Source organism: Centruroides sculpturatus, unplaced genomic scaffold, assembly GCF_000671375.1.
Source record: "Centruroides sculpturatus isolate CEXI.00-Female unplaced genomic scaffold, Cexi_2.0 scaffold157, whole genome shotgun sequence".
Lineage (NCBI taxonomy): Eukaryota > Metazoa > Arthropoda > Arachnida > Scorpiones > Buthidae > Centruroides > Centruroides sculpturatus.
Genome location: NW_019384522.1, coordinates 326,231 through 352,683, shown reverse-complemented (window position 1 = coordinate 352,683; position 26,453 = coordinate 326,231). Strand labels below are relative to the sequence as shown.

Sequence of the window (26,453 nt, the reverse complement as noted above, 5' to 3'; positions counted from 1 at the left end):
TTTGAAGGGATGGTCTCTAAAATTTGGAAAATAGGTGGAATTTCTTTAGAATGCTACTTGATAACATTAACAACTATGGTGTCTCATTCACACATAGGGATATCCTGATACTGCTGATACAGATACTTTTCTTTGAAACTGAGTACTTTTTGTACTTGATACTTTTGGTCTGATACTGATACCAGTATTGATACTTTTCCCTGGGTATCGATACTTTTCCCTGGGTATCAGATCTGGTATTGTTGCATTTTTCACAGACAGGTAAGGTCTGCACAAAACCAGATTTTGCAGCTGAATCAGAAACCAAAATGAAATTTTACACTAGTTTTGGTTAAGTTAAACTTATATAAAATGTATTAATGACTAAAAATCAATAAATGTATTACATCAAATTTTATTTCCATAATCTATATATGCTTAAAGTTCTGACTGCTATTTATAAATAAATATTTAGTAACTTTTGTTATACTTTTGTTTGTTAATTAACTTGAACTACCAGTGATGTTAAAAATGAGCTACAAGTTGTATATACTTGTTGCACTGACATTTGTAAAATTTGAACACAATGAAGAACTTTCAATGTAAAGACACTGTTTTACCTCTTCACCAATGACTTCTTATCCACCCCTAATCTATATATACTTTAGTAGTACCCACAGAGCCCATTAACAGGATTGTAGATCTGGGGCATCTTTTGTGTACATAAGACGTCTTACGTGTGTAAACTGAAGTACTGACTGATGCATCAACTTCTGGTCTGGATAGCCAGGATTTAATTCTCTGGACTAAGCAAAAAAATATTAATTGCTATTCTGGGGTTGACTCTGCCTTCATTCTAATGAGTGCAGTACCTCTATCCCTCTTTTTTATGTGGTCTATTTTTACAGTTTTGAAATAACACAGTTGACAAAAGAAAATTAATTCTCTTTTTATGCAATTGATTCTTACACAGGGAAAAACAGTTTATTTGAAAATTTTTTTAATTTAACTTTTTGTTAAAATTGTATTATTGTTAAAACAGTTACTTTTTTGTTGAAATCAAGATTTTAGTTATCTTTTTTAAGCACAGCACAGCACAGTACTATATGTACATCAGAGAATACTGTATGTTGATTTTATGTTTCCTATGCTACTTTGTGTTTACTATATTTATGTGCAAACAATGTTTAGTTTAGTTTAGTTTAGTTTATTGAACATAATAGGCAGTCGCCTGTTACAAGGGGGTACATGACGATGAAGAAAGATGGAAAATAAACATTCAATAACAAAAATTAAACATATCTCCACTTTAGAATAACATGTAGTATTTAAGATTTTACATTTAAGAGTCTTCTTACACCATTATAGCAATTGTAAATTTCATTAGTGGTGGCTAGATTGAATTTATTGTACATATGATTACCTAAACTTTGGCTATTATTTTGATCTTCAGTGATCTTTGATTCTTGATCTTTATTAAGGTCACATCCATAAAATAAATAAAGCTTTGATAGTGTTTTAGCACAATTTGGACAAACGGAGTGTGCAAATTCCAAATATTTGCCTTCAAATATTAATCCATTTTGATTCCGTCTCATCTGAATAAAAAAATTTTTTTGACTTGAAAAGTTAAATTCGTAAATATATAGTTGTTAATAAACGGATAATTAAAAAGGAAATTATAGTAATATTTATCACTTCTCTTGTGCAAACAATGTTAATGATAAATAATGTTAGAATTAAAGAAGCTTGTGTTTCTTTTATAAATTGCTTATTTTTTCATTCTATTGAAGTTGCAGATTCTATCAAGCATTTTTCTATAGGATGCATGTACTGTACATTTTTATGCAATGTTTTTTACACAACATTTTTTGAAATGTATCCACTGTGCAAAAAGAGGGATAGGTGTACCTTCTCAGCAGTAAAAANTTTTTTTTTTTTTTTTTTTTTTTTTTTTTTTTTTTTTTTTTTTTTTTTTTTTTTTTTTTTTTTTTTTTTTTTTTTTTTTTTTTTTTTTTTTTTTTTTTTTTTTTTTTTTTTTTTTTTTTTTTTTTTTTTTTTTTTTTTTTTTTTTTTTTTTTTTTTTTTTTTTTTTTTTTTTTTTTTTTTTTTTTTTTTTTTTTTTTTTTTTTTTTTTTTTTTTTTTTTTTTTTTTTTTTTTTTTTTTTTTTTTTTTTTTTTTTTTTTTTTTTTTTTTTTTTTTTTTTTTTTTTTTTTTTTTTTTTTTTTTTTTTTTTTTTTTTTTTTTTTTTTTTTTTTTTTTTTTTTTTTTTTTTTTTTTTTTTTTTTTTTTTTTTTTTTTTTTTTTTTTTTTTTTTTTTTTTTTTTTTTTTTTTTTTTTTTTTTTTTTTTTTTTTTTTTTTTTTTTTTTTTTTTTTTTTTTTTTTTTTTTTTTTTTTTTTTTTTTTTTTTTTTTTTTTTTTTTTTTTTTTTTTTTTTTTTTTTTTTTTTTTTTTTTTTTTTTTTTTTTTTTTTTTTTTTTTTTTTTTTTTTTTTTTTTTTTTTTTTTTTTTTTTTTTTTTTTTTTTTTTTTTTTTTTTTTTTTTTTTTTTTTTTTTTTTTTTTTTTTTTTTTTTTTTTTTTTTTTTTTTTTTTTTTTTTTTTTTTTTTTTTTTTTTTTTTTTTTTTTTTTTTTTTTTTTTTTTTTTTTTTTTTTTTTTTTTTTTTTTTTTTTTTTTTTTTTTTTTTTTTTTTTTTTTTTTTTTTTTTTTTTTTTTTTTTTTTTTTTTTTTTTTTTTTTTTTTTTTTTTTTTTTTTTTTTTTTTTTTTTTTTTTTTTTTTTTTTTTTTTTTTTTTTTTTTTTTTTTTTTTTTTTTTTTTTTTTTTTTTTTTTTTTTTTTTTTTTTTTTTTTTTTTTTTTTTTTTTTTTTTTTTTTTTTTTTTTTTTTTTTTTTTTTTTTTTTTTTTTTTTTTTTTTTTTTTTTTTTTTTTTTTTTTTTTTTTTTTTTTTTTTTTTTTTTTTTTTTTTTTTTTTTTTTTTTTTTTTTTTTTTTTTTTTTTTTTTTTTTTTTTTTTTTTTTTTTTTTTTTTTTTTTTTTTTTTTTTTTTTTTTTTTTTTTTTTTTTTTTTTTTTTTTTTTTTTTTTTTTTTTTTTTTTTTTTTTTTTTTTTTTTTTTTTTTTTTTTTTTTTTTTTTTTTTTTTTTTTTTTTTTTTTTTTTTTTTTTTTTTTTTTTTTTTTTTTTTTTTTTTTTTTTTTTTTTTTTTTTTTTTTTTTTTTTTTTTTTTTTTTTTTTTTTTTTTTTTTTTTTTTTTTTTTTTTTTTTTTTTTTTTTTTTTTTTTTTTTTTTTTTTTTTTTTTTTTTTTTTTTTTTTTTTTTTTTTTTTTTTTTTTTTTTTTTTTTTTTTTTTTTTTTTTTTTTTTTTTTTTTTTTTTTTTTTTTTTTTTTTTTTTTTTTTTTTTTTTTTTTTTTTTTTTTTTTTTTTTTTTTTTTTTTTTTTTTTTTTTTTTTTTTTTTTTTTTTTTTTTTTTTTTTTTTTTTTTTTTTTTTTTTTTTTTTTTTTTTTTTTTTTTTTTTTTTTTTTTTTTTTTTTTTTTTTTTTTTTTTTTTTTTTTTTTTTTTTTTTTTTTTTTTTTTTTTTTTTTTTTTTTTTTTTTTTTTTTTTTTTTTTTTTTTTTTTTTTTTTTTTTTTTTTTTTTTTTTTTTTTTTTTTTTTTTTTTTTTTTTTTTTTTTTTTTTTTTTTTTTTTTTTTTTTTTTTTTTTTTTTTTTTTTTTTTTTTTTTTTTTTTTTTTTTTTTTTTTTTTTTTTTTTTTTTTTTTTTTTTTTTTTTTTTTTTTTTTTTTTTTTTTTTTTTTTTTTTTTTTTTTTTTTTTTTTTTTTTTTTTTTTTTTTTTTTTTTTTTTTTTTTTTTTTTTTTTTTTTTTTTTTTTTTTTTTTTTTTTTTTTTTTTTTTTTTTTTTTTTTTTTTTTTTTTTTTTTTTTTTTTTTTTTTTTTTTTTTTTTTTTTTTTTTTTTTTTTTTTTTTTTTTTTTTTTTTTTTTTTTTTTTTTTTTTTTTTTTTTTTTTTTTTTTTTTTTTTTTTTTTTTTTTTTTTTTTTTTTTTTTTTTTTTTTTTTTTTTTTTTTTTTTTTTTTTTTTTTTTTTTTTTTTTTTTTTTTTTTTTTTTTTTTTTTTTTTTTTTTTTTTTTTTTTTTTTTTTTTTTTTTTTTTTTTTTTTTTTTTTTTTTTTTTTTTTTTTTTTTTTTTTTTTTTTTTTTTTTTTTTTTTTTTTTTTTTTTTTTTTTTTTTTTTTTTTTTTTTTTTTTTTTTTTTTTTTTTTTTTTTTTTTTTTTTTTTTTTTTTTTTTTTTTTTTTTTTTTTTTTTTTTTTTTTTTTTTTTTTTTTTTTTTTTTTTTTTTTTTTTTTTTTTTTTTTTTTTTTTTTTTTTTTTTTTTTTTTTTTTTTTTTTTTTTTTTTTTTTTTTTTTTTTTTTTTTTTTTTTTTTTTTTTTTTTTTTTTTTTTTTTTTTTTTTTTTTTTTTTTTTTTTTTTTTTTTTTTTTTTTTTTTTTTTTTTTTTTTTTTTTTTTTTTTTTTTTTTTTTTTTTTTTTTTTTTTTTTTTTTTTTTTTTTTTTTTTTTTTTTTTTTTTTTTTTTTTTTTTTTTTTTTTTTTTTTTTTTTTTTTTTTTTTTTTTTTTTTTTTTTTTTTTTTTTTTTTTTTTTTTTTTTTTTTTTTTTTTTTTTTTTTTTTTTTTTTTTTTTTTTTTTTTTTTTTTTTTTTTTTTTTTTTTTTTTTTTTTTTTTTTTTTTTTTTTTTTTTTTTTTTTTTTTTTTTTTTTTTTTTTTTTTTTTTTTTTTTTTTTTTTTTTTTTTTTTTTTTTTTTTTTTTTTTTTTTTTTTTTTTTTTTTTTTTTTTTTTTTTTTTTTTTTTTTTTTTTTTTTTTTTTTTTTTTTTTTTTTTTTTTTTTTTTTTTTTTTTTTTTTTTTTTTTTTTTTTTTTTTTTTTTTTTTTTTTTTTTTTTTTTTTTTTTTTTTTTTTTTTTTTTTTTTTTTTTTTTTTTTTTTTTTTTTTTTTTTTTTTTTTTTTTTTTTTTTTTTTTTTTTTTTTTTTTTTTTTTTTTTTTTTTTTTTTTTTTTTTTTTTTTTTTTTTTTTTTTTTTTTTTTTTTTTTTTTTTTTTTTTTTTTTTTTTTTTTTTTTTTTTTTTTTTTTTTTTTTTTTTTTTTTTTTTTTTTTTTTTTTTTTTTTTTTTTTTTTTTTTTTTTTTTTTTTTTTTTTTTTTTTTTTTTTTTTTTTTTTTTTTTTTTTTTTTTTTTTTTTTTTTTTTTTTTTTTTTTTTTTTTTTTTTTTTTTTTTTTTTTTTTTTTTTTTTTTTTTTTTTTTTTTTTTTTTTTTTTTTTTTTTTTTTTTTTTTTTTTTTTTTTTTTTTTTTTTTTTTTTTTTTTTTTTTTTTTTTTTTTTTTTTTTTTTTTTTTTTTTTTTTTTTTTTTTTTTTTTTTTTTTTTTTTTTTTTTTTTTTTTTTTTTTTTTTTTTTTTTTTTTTTTTTTTTTTTTTTTTTTTTTTTTTTTTTTTTTTTTTTTTTTTTTTTTTTTTTTTTTTTTTTTTTTTTTTTTTTTTTTTTTTTTTTTTTTTTTTTTTTTTTTTTTTTTTTTTTTTTTTTTTTTTTTTTTTTTTTTTTTTTTTTTTTTTTTTTTTTTTTTTTTTTTTTTTTTTTTTTTTTTTTTTTTTTTTTTTTTTTTTTTTTTTTTTTTTTTTTTTTTTTTTTTTTTTTTTTTTTTTTTTTTTTTTTTTTTTTTTTTTTTTTTTTTTTTTTTTTTTTTTTTTTTTTTTTTTTTTTTTTTTTTTTTTTTTTTTTTTTTTTTTTTTTTTTTTTTTTTTTTTTTTTTTTTTTTTTTTTTTTTTTTTTTTTTTTTTTTTTTTTTTTTTTTTTTTTTTTTTTTTTTTTTTTTTTTTTTTTTTTTTTTTTTTTTTTTTTTTTTTTTTTTTTTTTTTTTTTTTTTTTTTTTTTTTTTTTTTTTTTTTTTTTTTTTTTTTTTTTTTTTTTTTTTTTTTTTTTTTTTTTTTTTTTTTTTTTTTTTTTTTTTTTTTTTTTTTTTTTTTTTTTTTTTTTTTTTTTTTTTTTTTTTTTTTTTTTTTTTTTTTTTTTTTTTTTTTTTTTTTTTTTTTTTTTTTTTTTTTTTTTTTTTTTTTTTTTTTTTTTTTTTTTTTTTTTTTTTTTTTTTTTTTTTTTTTTTTTTTTTTTTTTTTTTTGGTTTACCCCACGTGGAAGTTCTACGGCACACATCGGATTAGTTCTTTCGTTTGCTAGTGGTGCTACTTACAAATGCGCTCTGTTACAATTGTCTCTATCCTGACTAATCTTTAGTCGGACTTTGTTTTGGGTATGTGTGAGATGCGGGTGAGACTTGTTGTCTAACAGGTATGCGGCTTTGTAGAGAATGTAGTTTTGTTGTTGGCATGGCAACTGAGGGTTTCAGATTCTGCTGATTCCTTGGTGCTGGGGAATTCTGGAAAAATAGGACAATGGGAAAAAATGGGATGCATAATATGGTGAACATCGTGGCTAGGAAGATTATTATGACATTGATCAAAGTTTGGAGAATCATCAATCCAACTGTTTGTTGAGTGAACTCTGATTGTTTTTCCTGTTTTCTATCTGATTCTTGTTGACCTTGGGTTTATTCTATGGTTGTCTCTCAATATGTTGGATTAAGATGTGACCTCGGTTTGGGGTTGCTTCTTTTTGTTCTTCCGTTTTCATTAGGAGAGATTGATTTTGACCTATTATCCCTTTTTACCCAGACCTTTAGACGTATCATTTCATTGCATTTTTTTTTTTTTTTTGCAGTTTGTGGTTTGTCAATTATATTTGCTTTCCCTTTTGCCTTCTTGTTACTTTTCTCTGGGGTACTTTCCCCTGTCTATACCACTCGGATGATAATTTCTTTATCAGTTGTTTTCTTTCTCGGTTGAGCATGTTTCATTGTCCCATTGAATGTGGAAGAATTTTGTAAGTTTATTTCTTTTCCATCGGGGAATTTTATTATTTCTTTTGCTAAATTTATTTCCAATCCTCAGTCTGTTATTATGTCACCTCCTAATAGTCTGTCGAATGGTTGTGTAATCTCATCATCTATGATATAACATGGGTAGGAAAAGTGCAAGGGTCCAATCTGGAAATTGAAATTGTTTTTCCTGTAGGTGTTCATTCTATGTCCGGTGATGCTTCGGAAGGGGATTTTGCTCCTATCAAATTTCCTTCTGTAGGTGCCCACTTTTTGCGCCAGTGATTTCAACAACAGTGTTGCTTTTGAACCTGTATCTATGGCGAGTTGAGTTTGGAAGCCATTAATGAGACAATGCAAGGTAGGCTTCACATTGTTTACTCTAAATCCCAGACAAGTTGTTGCATCACTGAATCTGGGAATATTTCTTCTCCTTCACCTAAAACTGCCTCTGCAATTTTGCCTATTTCCATTGGCTCTCTTCCCGAGTTACTGTACCTGGAGTTGAGGTAGAATCGTTTGGGTTTGCCAGTTACCTTTTGTGTCACCTATATTTTGTCTTGCTCCATTTTGTCTATATCTATTGAGAATTATATGTTTGATCTTGCACACCACCTATTCTTTTTCTTAAATCATCTTGTTGATCGCTAAATCTACTAGGATTCCATTAGGATTTCACATAATTGGATTATGTTTGGTTAGCTTATTATTTAAACATTTGATTCTATTTTTAAAATTTGGTATGCAGTATAAATGTAAATCGAATTTTTTAATTAATACAAAAAAACTAAAAATTAATATTATATTCATGACAATGGATTTAGTTTTTCTAAATTAAAAAGAATGAATGCAAACTAAATTTCTATAAAAACAGTTTAATTATCGAATGGATTTTTCAATCATAGTTAAATTGCATTCTGTTTTTAATACATACTTGATACATTTTTCGTTTTACCAAATGATAAATATTTATACTGTCAGCATGACATAAAAATAAATATTCTTTGTTTGACGAATAAAATGTTGATAAAATGAAATAAATAATTTTTTTTATCTAAAAATTCTTTCTATGAAAAAACTAACTTTATTCTTAACAATTCTCCATAATTTATTATTTAAATAAAACATTTTTTTCTTTTTTTTTTGGCAAAAGTATTTTGCGAATATTCTAAGCATTGGCATAATCATTTATTCTAATAACAATTTGTATAGAATATCGAATAAGGATCAGTCTTCAATCAATTTCTTTCTTAAATAATAAATTCGATCAACCGTTAACCACGAACTTTTTTTCTGATCGGATGCTACAATCCTGCTATGTCATTGTTTAACAAACTATGATTAATAAATGTCAGGCCAAATAAAAGACAGTTGAAACATATTGCGCTGTAATAACTCAAATAACATATAAAAATATTTATTCTTCTAACACAATAAAGTGCTATAAATTAAGACACTTGGCGGGTTTTCTCATCTTTATTTAGTTCATACGTGTGAGCAAATTGTAAAGCACGGTTTCATATCATCAATATAAAAATATATCAAATAATGAAAAACCTCTCGAAAATATTTATTTAATGAAGAAAAACAAATGTTACGCACAATTATTTATTTGTAAGATGAGTTCGCACAGATCCCCCGTGATATCAATAAACAAAGATAGACAAGCAGACTATCTTTGTTTATTGCTGGAATAATGATTTGCTGCTCAATTGATATATTGTTTCCTCGCTAATGGCCACTTGTATCGCTCAGTCGAATGTGGTAGGTTCTCTGGACATTACTTGTTGTTTTATTTTTTCATCTAGGCCAGGGGTGGCCAAAATGTGGCACATTGGACGATTACAAGTTAGTTCTGAGCAAAATTGCCAGATTTGGCTATTTGGCTTTTTTGCGATTAAGAATATTATATAGAAAAATAAATTTTTTATAGTCTGTCTTGGCAAGTTCATTTGTTGCACAATTCATTATGGTCTATTTTGCAGATAAAATGAGTGTTTTCCACATAATTACAATGTGTGCATGTATTTTGAGTCTTGCGATCTTTATTTCTGATCAGTTTACAGGCGTGTAAATGGCCGAAAACATTTATTGTGATTAAAGTTATTCCAAGCTGATCTCGTTCTCAGTGCCAATAATTGTGGTGTAGAGTAATCTTTTCCAAACGAGACTCTGGCAGCAATAGCACAATCATGAAGCAATCACCCTCTCATACAGGAGATTATTGTTGACTATTGTAAATTGGTGCTTCAATAAACTGTCATAAATTAATTAATTCAACTGCGTGATTAAGTTACTCCATTTTCTACCCTAAACGAAACAGATTTATTCTTATCTCTATTTATCAACCCCTAACATTGAACGTAAGACTGTATAAAAAGTGTTTGAGTTATATGGCGCATCTGAACTCGTCTGTCAAAAAATTGGCGCATGGTATGCAAAAGGTTGGCCATCCCTGATCTAGGCCTTTTAAAAATTGTGTTCGCAACTGTTCATCCCTTTCTTCTTGTTGACATCTTCTAATGATTTCTGCCTCTTGGGTGTTGTTTCTAGTTTGTTTGATAATCGTTTCAGCTACTAGCATTTGAAGTCTGACTAACATAAGTTTGTACGTCTTCTTCTCGTTTGTACGCAAGCGTAAAATTTCTGTAGCCTTAAGGAATAAGGCTCTTTCTCAAACTGCTGGATCATAAGTTTCTTAAACTCCTCATATGTAGCTACTGCTTCCATTTGTGCATCTTTCCACGCAAAATCTCTAGCTATCCCAGTTAGCTTTAATTTGGTGACCCCTAAATATTGTGCCTTTGCCTAATTAGTTAACCACTCAGCAGTGACTGATGGATATATCTGTTAAGGGATCGTGTAACAATGGTGAGGGATGAATATATCTGCAAAATTGTTTTGCAGAAATATTCATCCCTCACCATTGATATTCATCCCTCACCATTGCAGATATCTGCAAAATTCTTTTGCAGATATCACCAAAAACTACTGCCAAAAAAAATTCACATAAAAAAGGAATTATGTAACAATAAAAAAAGACGTTTCTTTACTAGACATAACTGTTTACAAAATCTTTTTCTGAAATGGTAATGAGAAAAAGCACGTGGGAAAATATAAAACACACTCGTACCCAGCAGAAGTATATAAATAAAAACTTAACCAACACCTTAATATTTGCTGAGAGACTTTTTTTTATAACGCTTTCGAAGGCCAAACATATAAGCAAAATAGGGGAGTTCCAATGGGAAACCCAATTTCAGGGCTTCTTTTTTGAGCTTGTTGTTAGAAAAATAGAAGAAAAAGTTCTGCATAGCTTCGAAAGAGATATTGTATACTACAAGAGATTTGTAGATGATATATTCATAATATGGAAAAACAATCGATTAATTGCTAACTTTGTAGATAGAATTAACGAAAACGAAGAAGGCCTTAGCCCAGTGATGCCAGATTGGGCTACAAGTAGCGGATTGGGCTACTTTTTAAGTGCCCTTGCTACAAAAATTTCAAATTGGGCGACACGCTACTTTTTGGGCTAGTGATAATTATCTTCAGACTACAAATCTTAAAAATATGCTACTTTTTTATTTTCATATATAAAATCGCAAAACACTTATTGTATTATACAAAAGTAATAAAGTTTTATTTAATTTCATTACACTTAAGTATATAAATAAAGTTGCAACGTTTAACAAAGATAAAGATACAGTACTTTGCTTCCGTTTTCCATCAGTCGTTCGCTCCAGTAGACAATCCACAACTTCACAAGCACGGAGGCGACATTGCTTGTGAAATTGTGGATTGTGTACTACAAGCATTATCCTGTTGGAATTGCCAATTTTCTCTCTCAATAAGTGATCCAAAAGTTATTAAATTTTGATACAACAGTTCTTGATACAATGGAAAAGGATGGCCTTAAAACTGAAAAGAAAAGCCGCAGTCGCTAAGTCTCTAAGTTCAAAAAATGAATCGCCTTGCCTGTGAATGACTCGCTTTGATTTAGAGAAAATTGATGCAGATACACCGAATGTCCATATACAGGGTGTATCAGAATGACGTTTTAAGAATTTGGGGGATTGTAAAGGATGAAATTTTGAACGTTTTGGTATAAGGAACCTATAGTCGGAAATTTGAACTAAAGTGTCTACAGCGGTAGGAAGTGCTTGACCGCCCTTCACTTTGGTAGCTACCCTTCCATCCATTGACGTCATGTTATTGCTGCGGATGGAAGACTGTAAACACACAACTACAGTGGTCTAACTGAGCCTGTGTACAGGATGTTGTGTACTCAGTGCTTGTTGTTCTTCAGGTCACCCCTTGCATCCACTGGCGCTGTGATGTAAACACACAGCTAGTCAACGTGAGTCCCTTGTGTACGCAACACCTGTAAGAACAGTTCATAAGCTTACAGAGCGCATCTTTACAGCATTTAATGCCATCAGAGGGGAGTGTGGCATCTTACGGAGAGTCGGACAAAACATGGTTTGTCGTTGCACATTATGTAACGAAGTTGGTGGTCGTCACACTGAACATTTACTCTAAAGTAGTGCAGCCACTGATTCGATGTACAGTTTGATTGTACTCTATTGTTTTCTTGTCATAAATACTGTATTCTGCTGTTTCATTCAGCATACCGACCTGATAAAACGTGCAAAGTGCAGTAGAAACTTTATACGTATCTCATTTCCGGCTGTAGGTTCCTTATATCAAAACGTTCAAAATTTCATCCTCTACAATCCCCAAATTTTTAAAACGTCATTCTGATACACCCTGTGTATGTACATACATATATTACAAACTTATTTCATTAGTAAAAGTGCATAGTTGCAAAATAATTCATTTTTATTGTTTGGGCTACAAACAGTTCAAATCCGCTACTTTTGGAGCACAACCACGCTACTTTTTAACCTTCAGATCCGGCAACACTGCCTTAGCCTGAAGCTAGAGCAAAAAAGCTCCAAGACGTTATTCCTTCTTAGACATTAATGTCATATTTAACAAAGGGCGTATATCCACTAGCGTATTCATTAAACCAACACATAGCCCACTATATATCCCTGCAAGCTCTAATGACCCTTATAGGTATAAATTAGCAGCATTTCGAGCATTGGTTAGAAGGGCTTATATATACTGTGAAGATGTTACAGACCGTGATACAGAGATAGAAAGAATTATACAGATAGCAGGTACATTAGGTTATAAGAGGAAGGTTATAGAGAGAATTATTAGAAAATTTGAAGCCAGTAATGATAAAGTCACTAGACAAGGTCCATCTAAGTACACAAAATTTACATACAACAAATATTTAGGAGGGATTATGAAAGAAATCGCAAATATAAAAGATACAAAGGTGATCTTAAAAAGAGCTCCAAATTTGTATAAAATACTTAGAAACGATAAAGGGATTGTTAAAAAAGAAGATAAGGCAGTTGTGTATAAGATTCCCTACGAGAACCAGCTAATAGGTATAAAAAAAGATTATGTAGAGGTTACTACTAGAAACCTAGGTGTAAGGATTAAAGAACACAGGTATGATATTAGAAAAGGTTCTAATACAACAGTGTTGGCCCAGATGGCGCAAGCAGAAGGTTCCTTGGTTCGATGGAATCCTAAAACAGATACACTCTCCAACTTTGGCAAGAATGGCTGAAAAGATAGAGATTTACAGAAGCAAGCTCTAAGATAAATGCATTAACGCAAGGGACGTGGAGGGTCTTCCTTCGGCTTGGAAGTATGCCGTTAAAACTTACAAGAGGCACATGAACTCTAGTATGTTTTAAAGGAAATTCTGTCTAGATAGGATAGACAGTATTAATATTTATTACGAGTAATATGTTATTTATTTTTACATTTTTTGTATCATTTACAATGTATTGGTTATTCTTATTAGTGGATATGTTATTAGTTATCAGTATTTTTGAATTTTTGAACTTGTTGTTCCATTTAAGTAATATACTATATTAACCTGAAGATGATCTATTGAATAGATCGAAAGTGTTTGTTATAATAAAAAATCTCTCAGCAAATATTAAGGTGTTGGTTAAGTTTTTTTTTTTTTATCATGTGTGGAAAAATACTTAAAAAATTTCCCAAGTTTATTCTCCACTACATAGGGATAGCACCATACCTGACTAACCCACTGCTGAAAGGTTAATTTTCCTATTTCATCCAATAATTCAAAGAAATCGTTAACTCTAAGTCCTGTTGGGTCCTTTGAAAAGGAAGGTATTAAAAGAATGATGTCCCAATTCTGCCTGCCGCAAGTGCACTTCCGGCTGTCTCTCCTTGCGAGTGTCCTGGAGGGTTTCTCTCTCCTCTCGCCTCCATCCTTTAGAACTTAGTTGCGATTTAGCTTGTAAATTGAATTTTGCTCTGACACCACTTTCACTAGAGGGTCGTCAAATAAGAAAAGTTTAAAAATTAATAAATTATAAAATTAATTATTTTTATTTAAAAAATTAATTTGATATATTTTGTTGTGGTTAATTTAAACTTCCATCTCATCTGGGTTCTCACAATAACAACCAAAATTTAAGGAAATCATGGGCCTCACAACTATCTACTGATGCTATTATTATTGAAATCAAGTAAAATTACTGAAAACAAAACTGGACATTACAGAAATAAATAAACTATAAAAATTTTCTTAATCCAGAATATAATTATTTAGAAAAACAAATACTTTTTGGCCATTTTAAATAGCCATTTTCAAGTTCTGTTCATTAACATTGGAATTTTAGAACAATCATTCAAAAATAGAATGGCAGTGCATGCTGTTTATATGTTATTGTGTATAATGTTTTGAAAGTCATATAACTAAGGCTTTAAGAGGTTAGCCTGTTATTTATGTAGGAACTGCCACATGTTAGGTAGGCTTTCTGAATAGGCCCTATGATTTATGCAGTTAGGAAAATCATGTATTGTTACTATTGTTCTTATTCTGTTCAGCTCTATCTGTTTAATGGTTAATGACAAAGAATATTTACATGCTCTTGTAACCAGGGCTCTAAAAAACAACAGCTTATAAGGGGCAGGATCATTTGACATAAAAGGGATATGAAGAAGTATGAAAAATGGTTTCACATCAAAGTTTTTAACATCCTTTTTTTTTTAAGTTTGGTGGTCCACTGTGATTTATGTGTAGAAAATGAACTGTTGGTTTGTTTTCTGTTCAAAAACTGAAATGAGGGTGTATGGATTGTTGTTGGTGATGCCAGTGAACTTGTCAATGTTTGCACAGTTTTCCATATGATAAGTATGTTCCACATATCTAACATAATGTACAGTACAATGTTGTGCACATATTTGGTATAAAGCTGGTGTGAGTCTGAAGTTAATTAAAATTAATACATGATTAATTGAGAAAGTGGAAAAACCCCAGTTTTTCCCACCATCTGCATTCGACATTTCATCCACATTCGACGGAAATATGAAGTATATTTCTGTGGATCTTAGAGATAAACAGAGGATCAAATCTCATCACGAATCAACAATCTTTACGATGTTTTGAGTAAGTTCCAGAAATAAATCCAAACATCTAATTACTAATGATAGGAAACTGTCAAAATGGATGAAATTATGAGGTAAGATAAATCACACCAACGGCTAGAAAGTATCAATAATTCGGCTGAATCATCCGGTTCTTGACAGCTTGTATTTGCTGAACCAGGACATAGCTTGAACTTAGACCGCATTAAATCAAAGTCACTTGACTTTTCTCCCACGCTCAAGGGAGGATAAAAAGGGCTCAAACTCAAGCCTTGGGGAGGACATAAAAGGAAGACCATAGATGACGATGGCTGGTTTGCCATGTTCCTGGCTCCATAAAGGATTCGCGACAAATACTCCTCAACAGATGTAGAAGACATCCTCATTCTCTCTCAGAGATATTATGTTAAAATGTTTGTAAACTCTCTCTTGGTCAATTAGCCTATAAGGACATAGATATAAGGCTTTATTTTATCCAATGAACATGATATTGAATGTTTTGTTGCATATAACTGTCTGTAATCATGTATGCTTTAAATTAGTTTATTTAATTGTTAGTTTTGTTGGTTAACCTACTCTAGTATGGACTTATTAGGCACCAACATCCTATCAATGGACAAATCACCCCTCTGTCACTAGGGGTCAACCATCCAGTGACAAAGTGAGCAGTCTTTACCAGACCATCACTGATCCAAAAGGGGTTTAAACCAGTATTCACTGACCCACCCAGCTTCTCACACTGGCTTCTAACTTTCTTACAATGAACTCACAGTAAACCTGCTATAGGATTATCCAAAGATATGTCTCATTTTTGAATGTATGTGATTATGTGGTCCTTTAAAAAATAAAAAAAGAAAGAGTAGGATGTTAGATCTGCTGGTTTGAAGATGTATTTGAGCATGTTATCAAGTAAGGAGTGGCTGCCAAGAGAATATTTCACTGATCACAGAAACAAGGTGGTAACATTTGATGAGAACATATTTTTGAAATCCAACTGGATTTCAAAAATATTTGATAGAATTTCAATGCTAAAGAATAGAATATGAAGATGGCTATTTAAAATAGCCAAATTAGCCATTTGTTTTTCTCAATAAAGCTATGACAACTGTCATATGACATTGGACTAAATAATGGCTATAATAGTTATAAATTATAGATAAATTTGACCCCTGAGGGAGGTTTAGGTGCCATCTCATATTAAATTTAATAATGATAATTTAACTAAATAATTTTAAATTAAATTGGAAGAAAAGAATCAGCCCAGAGCAGGACTTGAATTCGCAACTGCTGCTTGCTGTGTGGATGCATTGCCAATTATGCTACCTGGACCTCCAGTCTGATCTCCTATTCCAGTATATTTAACATTATGATATAACCATTGGTGGTTATTACGATGCCAACTGGGGATGCATTCAGTGCCCTTGTCCTGTAAACTCCCACATAAGGCACTCAGCTGGCCATCACATACATGGCAAGGCATATAAATACGAATGTAAACATCTTTAACCTTAATCTAGCATATAATTATTTGTTTTTCTCAAATAATTATGTGCTGGATTAAGAAAAGGTTCATAGTTTTTTTTATTAACAAGACTATGTCTTGTTTATAAAATCATACTGCCAGTTTATGTTACCAGCTTAGAGGTATGAAGGAGTACATGTCGAGAGTTAATATTTGGCACAGAGTATTAGGTACCCAAATTATTTGCGCATAAAAAAAATCCAGACTTGTAGGTAGTCAGGGGACTGAGAACCGAGTCAAAATAAAACACAAAATGACGACCCTCTTCTACAAACAGACAAAACATGCACCTCACCCCACCAAAGTCAGGTAGGGGAGAGTACCACCCACAATCATTCTAAGAAGGGAACTCTGACCTTAGGACTGAACACGTAGTTTCTTCTATGTTAAATAAAATTTGTAATCTAATTTTGTAAATTTGGGAGTGCTTCAAATATGACATTAAAACAGGGTATCATTACAAGTAGGTTTTTTTAACATTATTTAGTATAGTAAAATTGTGGGACCGATAAAAATTTGATGTTATATTAGGGTCGTCGTTACATCCAATGACGTTATAATCAGGTTAAACTGTATATTGTTTGTGCAAAATAAAAAAATAATCTTGAATGATACAATAGCCACAATTATTTTTTTCAAAAATGGGAAATTTTTGTTACGCATTGACAAAAATGCAATCCGGGCCAACATGCAATGGTGAGAAATTTCTAAATTGGATAGGTTAATTTAATTGAGTGCATCGTGGATGACCTCGTGATCGTGGCCGGCGAAGTTTGAACGATCGCGCCCAAAAGCAGCGATACCAAAGAAGATTGTAGAATGAGAACGAGACTCGTCTTGAGTGTCAAAGTACGTAATTCCGCTTAGTAGTGAGTCTCTGAGACATAGTCTTGTTCCAAATACGGTTTTGCTGTTTTACTTGTTTATTTATAGAAATGAGTATTTAAATATTAATGTAACCTAATATAAGCATGTTAAATATTAATGTAACCTAGATTGATGAAAATCATTGAATTTATTTTATTCAACATTTTTAATAAATAAGCTATTAAGCTTTAAAATAAGAATATTTATAAAATATTAAATTAATAGTTGAATAATTGTAAAATTTGCAAAGATTATAAAGGAAAGAAAATAATTTTAAACATTTTTTTCTCCCTTTCCTTGTTTCATTGATGATAGTTACAATTTATATGATTACTTTTGCCAATTACTAATTTCTACAATTTTTATAACAAAAATATTAAAAGTTTTTTTTATTGTTGGAAATAATGGTTATATATATATATATATAAATGGACATGTATGTCCCTATATTTCACTTTTCCGCCAAAACTACACATCGCACGTGAATGGTGTTTGTATGTGGTAGTAGCCCCAAGTCTCCATTCGTGCACCAGGGTCTCGATAGCTATAAGGGTGCGGGAGATATGAGGCTGAAAGTGGTTGAAAGTGGCTTTCTATTTCGAATGTTTTGTTCGAACAAATTCGAACAATATTCGAATTAAATTCGAACATAAAATTTGAATATTGGTTCGATTATAGAACGATTGTAAACGTTCCAGAAACGTTGAAAATAGTTCGTTTGACTTGACGTGAACAGGAGATGTCCAGAAATAGAATCGGGACCGGGTCTCTAATCAGAAACGGGGGACCTAATTCTTGCATTCTGTGAAAACGGGTAAGATTGGCTATAATGTAATTATCTTAATCTTCACTATCGTTACTTTTTAAAAACCCAGCGAAGCGGGTCCTTGCAGCTAGATTCTAGATTACTTAGAAAAACAGTCTTTTATATATATAAAAAAAAATATATTACATACAAATGTACGAACAAATAAAAACCCAGCGAAGCGGGTCCTTGCAGCTAGTTAAATAATAATTTCTTTATTTTCAGTATGCATCCTAATATTTTTGTTGGAAAAGTGGATGGTTCAGCAATGTATCGTAAATGGTATTATGAAGCTATGGTGGATCATACAGAGACGGTTTCTCATTTGCATCCACATTTTCGCGTTGGATGGGCTAACAACAAAGGATATGTTCCATATCCTGGAGGTGGTTCAAAATGGGGAGGAAATGGAGTAGGAGATGATTTATATTCATTTGGATTTGATGGCTGTTACATGTGGGCAGGTAAACTACTTTTTTATTCAATTTTAAGTTTTGTTATAGTAGACTTGTTATGTACTAATGAAAGAAATTCACCAAAGTTTAATAAGTTTAATTATTATTTTTTGTCTTATATTTTCCTAATGCATCAGTAATGTATTTAATCTTTTTAAAGTTGTTTATAATATTTATTTGAAATGCTCAGTTTAGATGAAATTCTTAGTTCTAAATACATATATTTGAGAATAATACAAATTTAATTTTATATTTAAAAAATTGTCTTCACAGGCAAAAATATTTTTAATAGTTTTCTCTTTTTGATGATATAAAAGTGTAATTTTATACCATATATGATGAAATTAAAAAATCAGAAAATTTTTTAAAAATTCTAAAAATTTTGTTAATTTATCAATTTAGTGTTGCACAGAAAATTATATGATAGGCCTAATTTATATAATTTTATTAGAATATTTCAAACTGTATATTATTTTTTTTGTGGTGTGCAACAATTTTTTGGAAATTTTGCATGTAAATTTATGTTTCAGTGAAATTTTGGATCTTGAAAATATTCTGTACTTTGTAAGATTCTTTCAAAGCCAAGGTTCTGTCAGAAGCATTTTGTAGAAAAGCCTTAGTTTAGAATGCTACCACTCAAAAACTGGGTATACTTGAACTAAAGCCACTAAAAAAACCTAATATTCGATAGGAAAGTTTGGAAGTGCTAACATTTTTTGCCTGTGTTAAACATGCATTATCAATTAAACTACTCTTCCAGCTGCTGAAACAATGGAGGATTGTTGCACATTTGTGAAGAGGGGAGGTGACATAAGAAGAGAAAAAGGGGAGGGGGAAGGATAATAGGATTTATAGTTCAAAGAAAGACGTCCACACTGTGAAGAAAGAGTCAATATTGCAAAAAGTGAATGTGTTATTGTGGGTGGCCTTATAAATTTCCATCTGCTCAAGATGTTTGAGAAAAGGTTGCCAGGAAGAGCTATGTAAGAGATGTGATTGGTTGAAGACCACATCAATGTCTGGGTCAGAGGCGAAAATAGCCAACACAGTGTTGGTCAATTTTTTTATGATGGGAATCTGATGTTTCTTGAGGTAGGTGTTTAATGGGCACATTGTAGCATCTATGTATTATAAGTGGAGGCTGGATATATAATTGGTGACAGGGATAGTATATCTGGTTGGAGGTACATGTTTGGATGGTCTTTGACATTGGGGAGAAGGGAGGAAATGAAGGGACTTCTACAGAAGGCTAAATGAAAGTTATTTTTCTTGGATATTTCCTTGTATAGGGAAGCTAGCTTCTTGTTATAAGTGATGGTCCTATCAACTGTGTCCTGAGTGTGATTTTTTGGCAAGGCAGAAGTGGCAGAGGAAAGGTGACATATGAGGCCTTTAATATCTGTGGAGAGTAGCTGTGTAGAGTTGTGTACTGGGTGATTGTTAGGAGCTCTGCATCTCTGTCATGCATGTTTGACAAATGGCCATCTTGAAGGTGAACAGATTGTGGGAAGGGGCAAGGATGAAGGTTAGGTGGTGTGTAGGCTTCCTATATACCTGAGTAGTAATGCATCCTTTGGATGAGGGAAGCTGGATGTCCAGGAAATAAACAATTTGATTGTTGTCTTGTTCAAGATGGAGCCTTAGGTCATAGGAGTTGTTGATTTTTTTCCTGGATACAAGATTTATTATGCCAGTTTATGAGAATGCCATAAACTGTGTATATAGAAGAATGTGGTTAGTGAAACTGGGAGGGTCTCAAGCTGCTGAATAACTAGTTTGCACACGGTGCCTGATAGAGGGCTGCCCATAGAGACATCCCTACTTTGTAGAAACCTGTTGCCTTCGAAGGGAAAGAAGGAAGTATGGCAAAGTAGATCAGCCAGTTCTAAAATATTATGGTGATGTTAATCTGAGTTCTGAATATATGAGAGGAGGAAATTACAGAGGGAGCAGAAGCATGGTTCAATATGGATGGATGGATAGAGATTGAAAGTCATAGACAGTAAAGTGTAAAGGGCCCTGGACTTTATGGTCTTTGAGTAATTACAATGTTGAGTAATTACAGTTGGCAATGGAGTATAGATGAAGAAAGAGTTGATCTAAGATGAAATTGTTGATCTTCCTTTTGAGCTGAATGGTGGGTGATAAATATTTATCCACAATGGGCCAAAGTTGTGTTCCAGGTTTATGAGCCTTGGCTAATGCAAAGATATGTGGTTTAGCTGGGGTGGTAACAGAAGCGTTATGTAGATGAAGAATATCTTCCAGAGAGGTGTTGGTGGATCGTAGAACCCTAGACTGTAGCTTAATGTGGTAGTTATTGGGCAACAGAGCAGTGTATGTCATGAATATATTCCTGGATGCCTTTGCGGTAAATAGATCTATACATGAGGACAATACCTTTAGATTTATCTGCTTTCAGGGCGATGATGTCATTAGAATTCATCCATTTCTTGGATTCTTGTACAGATATCCAAAGGACTGAGTTGTTCCTGATGGTGGGATTGCATCTGACAGTAAAGGTGGTTTTTCCATCTGTAACATTCTTTATGTAATTTATCCATACCCTCAATAAGGTGTTTCACTTCTGGGATTATGTGTTTAGATACAGGTGTAGAGGGTGGAGGAGTGAAAGATGGGCCATAATGGCTAGATGTACAGTATATTGTCCCAACAGATGACATTTTTGAGGTAACCAGATTGTTTGGTATATTTCTGCATGCTAAGCAGCCAGGAGATCTTTTTGTGCTGTATACAGAGGCAGGAATTAACAGAATTTGCCTTGTCAATGACTTGAGTGTAGCTATGGGAGAGCAAAAGAGGGTTACCTTGATTGATGATGTTTTCTAGACCTATGAGCAATTTAAGGATAGTGTATTTATGCCTCCTGGCTAGATGGATAGCTTTGTGAAGGTAAATATGATAGATCATAGATCCAGTCTCCACTTATAATACATAGATGCTACAATGTGCCCATTAAACACCCACCTCAAGAAACATCAGACTTCCATCATAAAAAAGTTGACCAACGCTATGTTGGCTATTTTTGCCTCTGACCCAGACATTGATGTGGTCTTCAACCAGGCACATCTCTTACATAGCTCTTCCCGGCAACCTTTTCTCAAACATCTTGAGCAGATGGAAATTTATAAGGCCACCCACAATAACACATTCACTTTTTGCAATATTGACTCTTTCTTCACAGTGTGGACGTCTTTCTTTGAACTATAAATCCTATTATCCTTCCGCCTCCCCTTTTTCTCTTCTTACATCACCTTCCCTCTTCTCAATGTACAACAATCCCCTATTGTTTCAGCAGTTGGGGGATTAGTTAGACTTATGATGCCTGTTTAACATGGGTGAAAAATGTTAGCACATCTGAACTTCTCTGTTTGATATTAGGTTTTTTTAGTGACTTTGAGCCTTATTTTGTCTTTATTTTATATAGCACATGGTTTTAGCTCTCCAAAAAAGTTTATAGTCTTTTCAGCCATACTTCTGTGCTGTCATTGCCTACTGTTGAATTTTTTCTAGCTAACTTTTTATATATTAAGCCATGTTAGTTCTTAAACCTCATTATCTAGCCATTGAATGCAGAATAATTTTTCATACTCAGCTGTGTTGTAATCATCTTTTCCTTTTTATGATGAATGTTTTTATGAACTGGAATATTTAATGCTCATATCTGCTAGAATTATGTGAAAACTAAATATTTTGTTTGGCAAATGTCAACGCTTGTTTTCCTCTTCTTACTGGTATCGTAATAAACAAAAAGTTTTGCTTCAACTGTAAAAAAAGACAGTGTAATTATTTGCTGATCTTTCTGTTTCAGTTACATACATTGTTCATATGTTTTATAGAAAAGTTTCAATTTTGTATTTAACTCAATTTTTTATGAAAAATGTGCGATTATATTTTTATAATTAAATTTTAAGTTGTGTTTTTTTTGTAGGATTTGAAATCTAATGATGTCTTATTAAATTATTATTTTAACAATTATTTTATAGTAAATTTTGTTATGAAGAAATTCATTGGTATTATTTTAAGTGTAAAAATGTTATTAAGTATATTAATTCTTCTTTCTTCTTAATTCTTAATTCACTTTTTACATAATAAATATTTATGGATTTACATTATACATTTAGTCATTTGATTATATAGACTTTTTATTTTAATCACTATTAACAAATTTTTATAATCCTTGTGAAAAGTTTCTTTCATTCAGATATAAAATTTTGACTTCTTTTCATTTTGTTTTTGTATTTTTAACAGTTGTTTTTCAAGAGCCACTTTTTTTCTTCTTTGATTTGTTAGATTGATTCTTTAAATTTTTTTCACTGAATTTTGAGATTTTATACAAGATTAAATAATGTGATAAATTGAAAAAGAATTATTTATAATTAGAATATATTTACAAGAAATATTATTTAAAGATTATTTTATTTGAATGTATATGAATTCAACATGTTACAGGTTTTTGTTGTTGTTATAAATATTTTTACAAGGTTTAAAAAAATATTTAAATTTGTCTTATTTTTTTATAGGTGGAAGATGCAATAAAGTTCGTGATATAAGTCATCCTTTTATTCAAAAAGGAGATGTAATAGGCTGTATTATTGATTTATCCATTCCTTTAATGTCATTTACTGTAAACGGAGTTAAAGTTAAGGGTTACTTCAGGAATTTTAATGTGGATGGTATGTTTTATCCAGTAATCAGTTCTTCAGCAAAAATAAGGTATGTTGAAAAAAATTACTGAATTTGAACATATTTAAAAACTAAGGTTTTCTATTAAAAAATTTTATTTTAAGTTATTAAATCAAATACATATTTTTGAATGCTTATTATAATTATTGGTTTTTGACACCATCTTTTACAACACTAATACATCTGTTTTTATCTGGACATGACTTTAAATTTTCCATCTGATAAAGTTTATTGAGATACATTTAAAATTGCAGTTAAAGGATTGTTGAAGATAGTTTTTTGTTATTTTATTTCATCCATGACATTCTCTTGTCAGGAGCAGGCCTGCCGTAAGCGGGCGTGCAAGGCGTGCACCGCACACGGGCGGCACGTCCAGGGGGCGGCAAATCGAGCGATCGGTCACGTAATAATTAGTCATTGTCATAATACCCACCCTACTTATAGCATAAGAAATGTCTTCACATGGAGAAAAAAATCCGACTGGGTGCAATTACTATATTCTTATTTATATTACAGCGTTAACAGTGCCTCTATTGGCATTTATCAGAATTAAGATGCAATGCGAAACGTCTGTCGGCAGGTTGAACCATTTGGCGGGCACCCGAAAGCCAAGTACCAATAGTCGTGCTGTATGACAGAAGTTGACAGGTTTGGCGAAAATAGGGAATCCCTACAGAGCTTCCTTCTCAATTTGTACTTGTACGTATTCGAACAGTTCTATTGCATATCAAATTGCAATTAATTTGTTAATAATTCTTCTGACATGGGTCGAAGTGTAATTAATGATATTTTAACTTGGTTAGGATTTAAATCTGAAGCTTAAAGATGATTCAAGTAGTGAAACNTGCTGGCTGCTCGCATATCTGAACACCAACGTTCGGTGGCACTTGGCAATTGTGACACGGAACTTTCCAAATTGGTGATACAACACCACCACGTAGCGCTTTGGAATCGAGTGGAAATACTCAAACGCTGTGATGAAGGGAACTTGATATACATTTGGGAGGCCCTCCTCACAAAACTGCTCTCCCCGTGCAACACCCCTACCCTCGATTTACCGGACGTCTGGATTAATTTATTCAGGCGGTTAAAAAACCAACAATAATTTTGCATTCTCTTCCCGCACCTCCTACATGATTCAAAGCACATACATGTCGGCCCCTTTATGTGCGTCTTTTTACGTGTGTTATGTATTTTAAATTATGTCCCGCGCTTTAATATTTAAAATTTAAATTTTAACATAAACTTGCACTTGTGGATCTATTCCGATCGGTTTCTATGCTGTCTATGTTAAGGCGCATGCGTGCCAAAAATTTTATACGTATTTACAAAGTGTTTTAATTTAAATTCTAAAAATTTAATTGTTCTTAATAGACATCTAATTGGCTCTCATGTTATGCATGTTAAGGTGCACGTGCGCCAATTTTTCGCGTTCACATAATAATTAATAGCCACTCCAATCGATGTTTATTTGTTTTAAAACGCATGCACACCAATTTTAAATGTTTAATTCTAAAAATTTAAATTTAAAATCTTTTTTGTATGTTCAAAAACGGCTAGTATCGTTAATGTTTTAAATTTAAATGTATGGTTCGAATTCTTTATTCGAATTTAATTTTACCTGAAGACGACGTGCTTATTTACGTCGAAAGCGCTCGTAAATTAAAAATAATTTCAAGTATATTTAACGCCTCATAGACTGACGTTCTTGGAAGTTTTGATTAAAAATAGAATAGAAAGCAAAATAAAAAATAACTAAAAATAATGCTCAGACTTGGTTCCTTATACCATAAAACTGTTGAAAAATTCTTTTTGTGTAAGGTGAAATTAGTCTCCAGTAATATGACTATTATAGACTAAATCTGTAACCTTAAAGAGATAATTTATGAGAAAGAGTGTGGTTTAAGTATCTAAAAGAATACATTAAAATATTATAACTCCTTTATTATAATATTTTTGTGGCTATTGTCTTAATATTTTTACAACAATAGCTGCAAAAACATTACAATAAAATGAAGTAATGCTGTGGCTAAACCCTTAGACATTAGAGAAATTTTCCAAAATACAAGATGATCCTGCACTTTAAAAGTGAAATTTGAATAGAATGTTCAATATCTAAATTCCTGGTTAAAAAAAAAAGTGAGAGAGAAATTAAACATGTGCAGATGTTATGAGTAATGTGAGGGATAAATTAGTCAGTTATTGAACCATGGTTTCAATTTTTATGAAAAATCAAAATAGAGGGGGAAAAGTACTTTAGTAGCTGGAAAAGGATATAAATACTCAGACACCTTCTATATTGGTTCCAGCAGATAGCTTTACCTATATTAGCTTGATTAGTAGACCATTAATAACCAGAATAAGGGAGCATGTGTACAACATCTCAAAAATTAATTTTAATACTGCTCTGGCCCAATTTGCATGCAAGCCTGGTGTGTCCCCATGTGTTGGAACAAGGTTAAGATTCTAAACATCATCATTGATATACAACAGCTAAGAATAACAGAAGCTATAAATCAATACTCAAGGGAAGTTGCATTAATAGTGAAGAAAATATTAACTTATCATAAGCATGGCAAGCACGGTTATGTTACCTCCAACTGTAGCAAACTTTAACACAACATTGTATATTTTGTCCCCTCAATCACTAGTCGTCAATATATATGTTAGACTATAAAAATTTTTAAATGTTATAAAACAGCAAAGTTCATTAATACAAATATTAAGAAGTGTGAATTAGTTTTAAGGGTTTTCAAAAGAGGGTTTCTTGTTGTAAATTTTAGCAGTCAAATCTTAATTATGTTTATTGCTTGTTAAAATTTTTACATTTATGTTTAATGTTCAGTAAGTTAGAAACAATAGATGTGTTAATAGTTGGATTTTTATAAGTATTGAATTAGAATTTCCAAAAGAACATTTTTGGCATTTGTTACTTTTTTTCTCAAGAAGAAAGAACAGCCACAAATAATCACTGGAAGCTTATCAAAACTTAGAGAGTCTTTTTTCTGAATTAAAACCTGTGAGTACTGGTGTAGATGGTTTAAGAGTGGTGATTTTGTTGTTAGCAACAAAAAAAAAACACTTGGGCAGCCAAAAAAGTTTGAAGATACCAAATTGCTTTAAAAGATTAATCATTTTATTGTTGTTGTTTTCATTTCTTGCCATAAAAATGGGAAAAGGTTGTAGAAAAAAGAAAAATATTTTGACTGATGTAAGTCATTTCATTTTTTTGTAATACAGTAGAGCATCGATTATCTGAATCAATAGGGGACTGGGGTTGTTCAGAAAATTGATTTTTCGGACAACTGATTATGTATGAAAAAATCATTATTAATATAATATATTAGTATATCCCAATAATAGTATATTAATATATCCCATGTTTAAATTTTTCTTCGTTGCGTGTCGCTTTGCATTGAATTTCTGTCAATGTTAATCCTAAAGAAAATTTTTATAATAATAATCGTGGCTATTGTGTCGTTAAAAATTATTTCTTTATTTTGTACAAACAAAATAAATATATTGAAAAATATAAAAACAATAAAAAATTATACTTCAGAAGTTAATTTAGTATCAAAAACGTAAAATATTTGAGTAGCCAAGACATAGCCAAAGATTGCAGCGCCACAGCACTGGCGAAAATTTAAATTCGCCGACTGGAATTCTTTCGGATGATTGACTTTCGGATAATCGACGCTCTACTGTA

At 27.7% G+C, this 26,453-nt stretch overlaps 1 protein-coding gene across 1 annotated transcript in view; it reads left to right on the top strand.

Moving 5' to 3' along the window:
• The window catches only part of LOC111622781 (ryanodine receptor-like), a 420,607-nt gene that overhangs the window by 70,482 nt on the left and 323,672 nt on the right, over positions 1-26,453 (top strand). The window contains exons 24-25 of the mRNA XM_023365203.1: positions 17,811-18,049; positions 22,585-22,777. Coding sequence (XP_023220971.1) covers positions 17,811-18,049; positions 22,585-22,777 — 432 coding nt within the window. The remainder of the gene's footprint in view (positions 1-17,810; positions 18,050-22,584; positions 22,778-26,453) is intronic.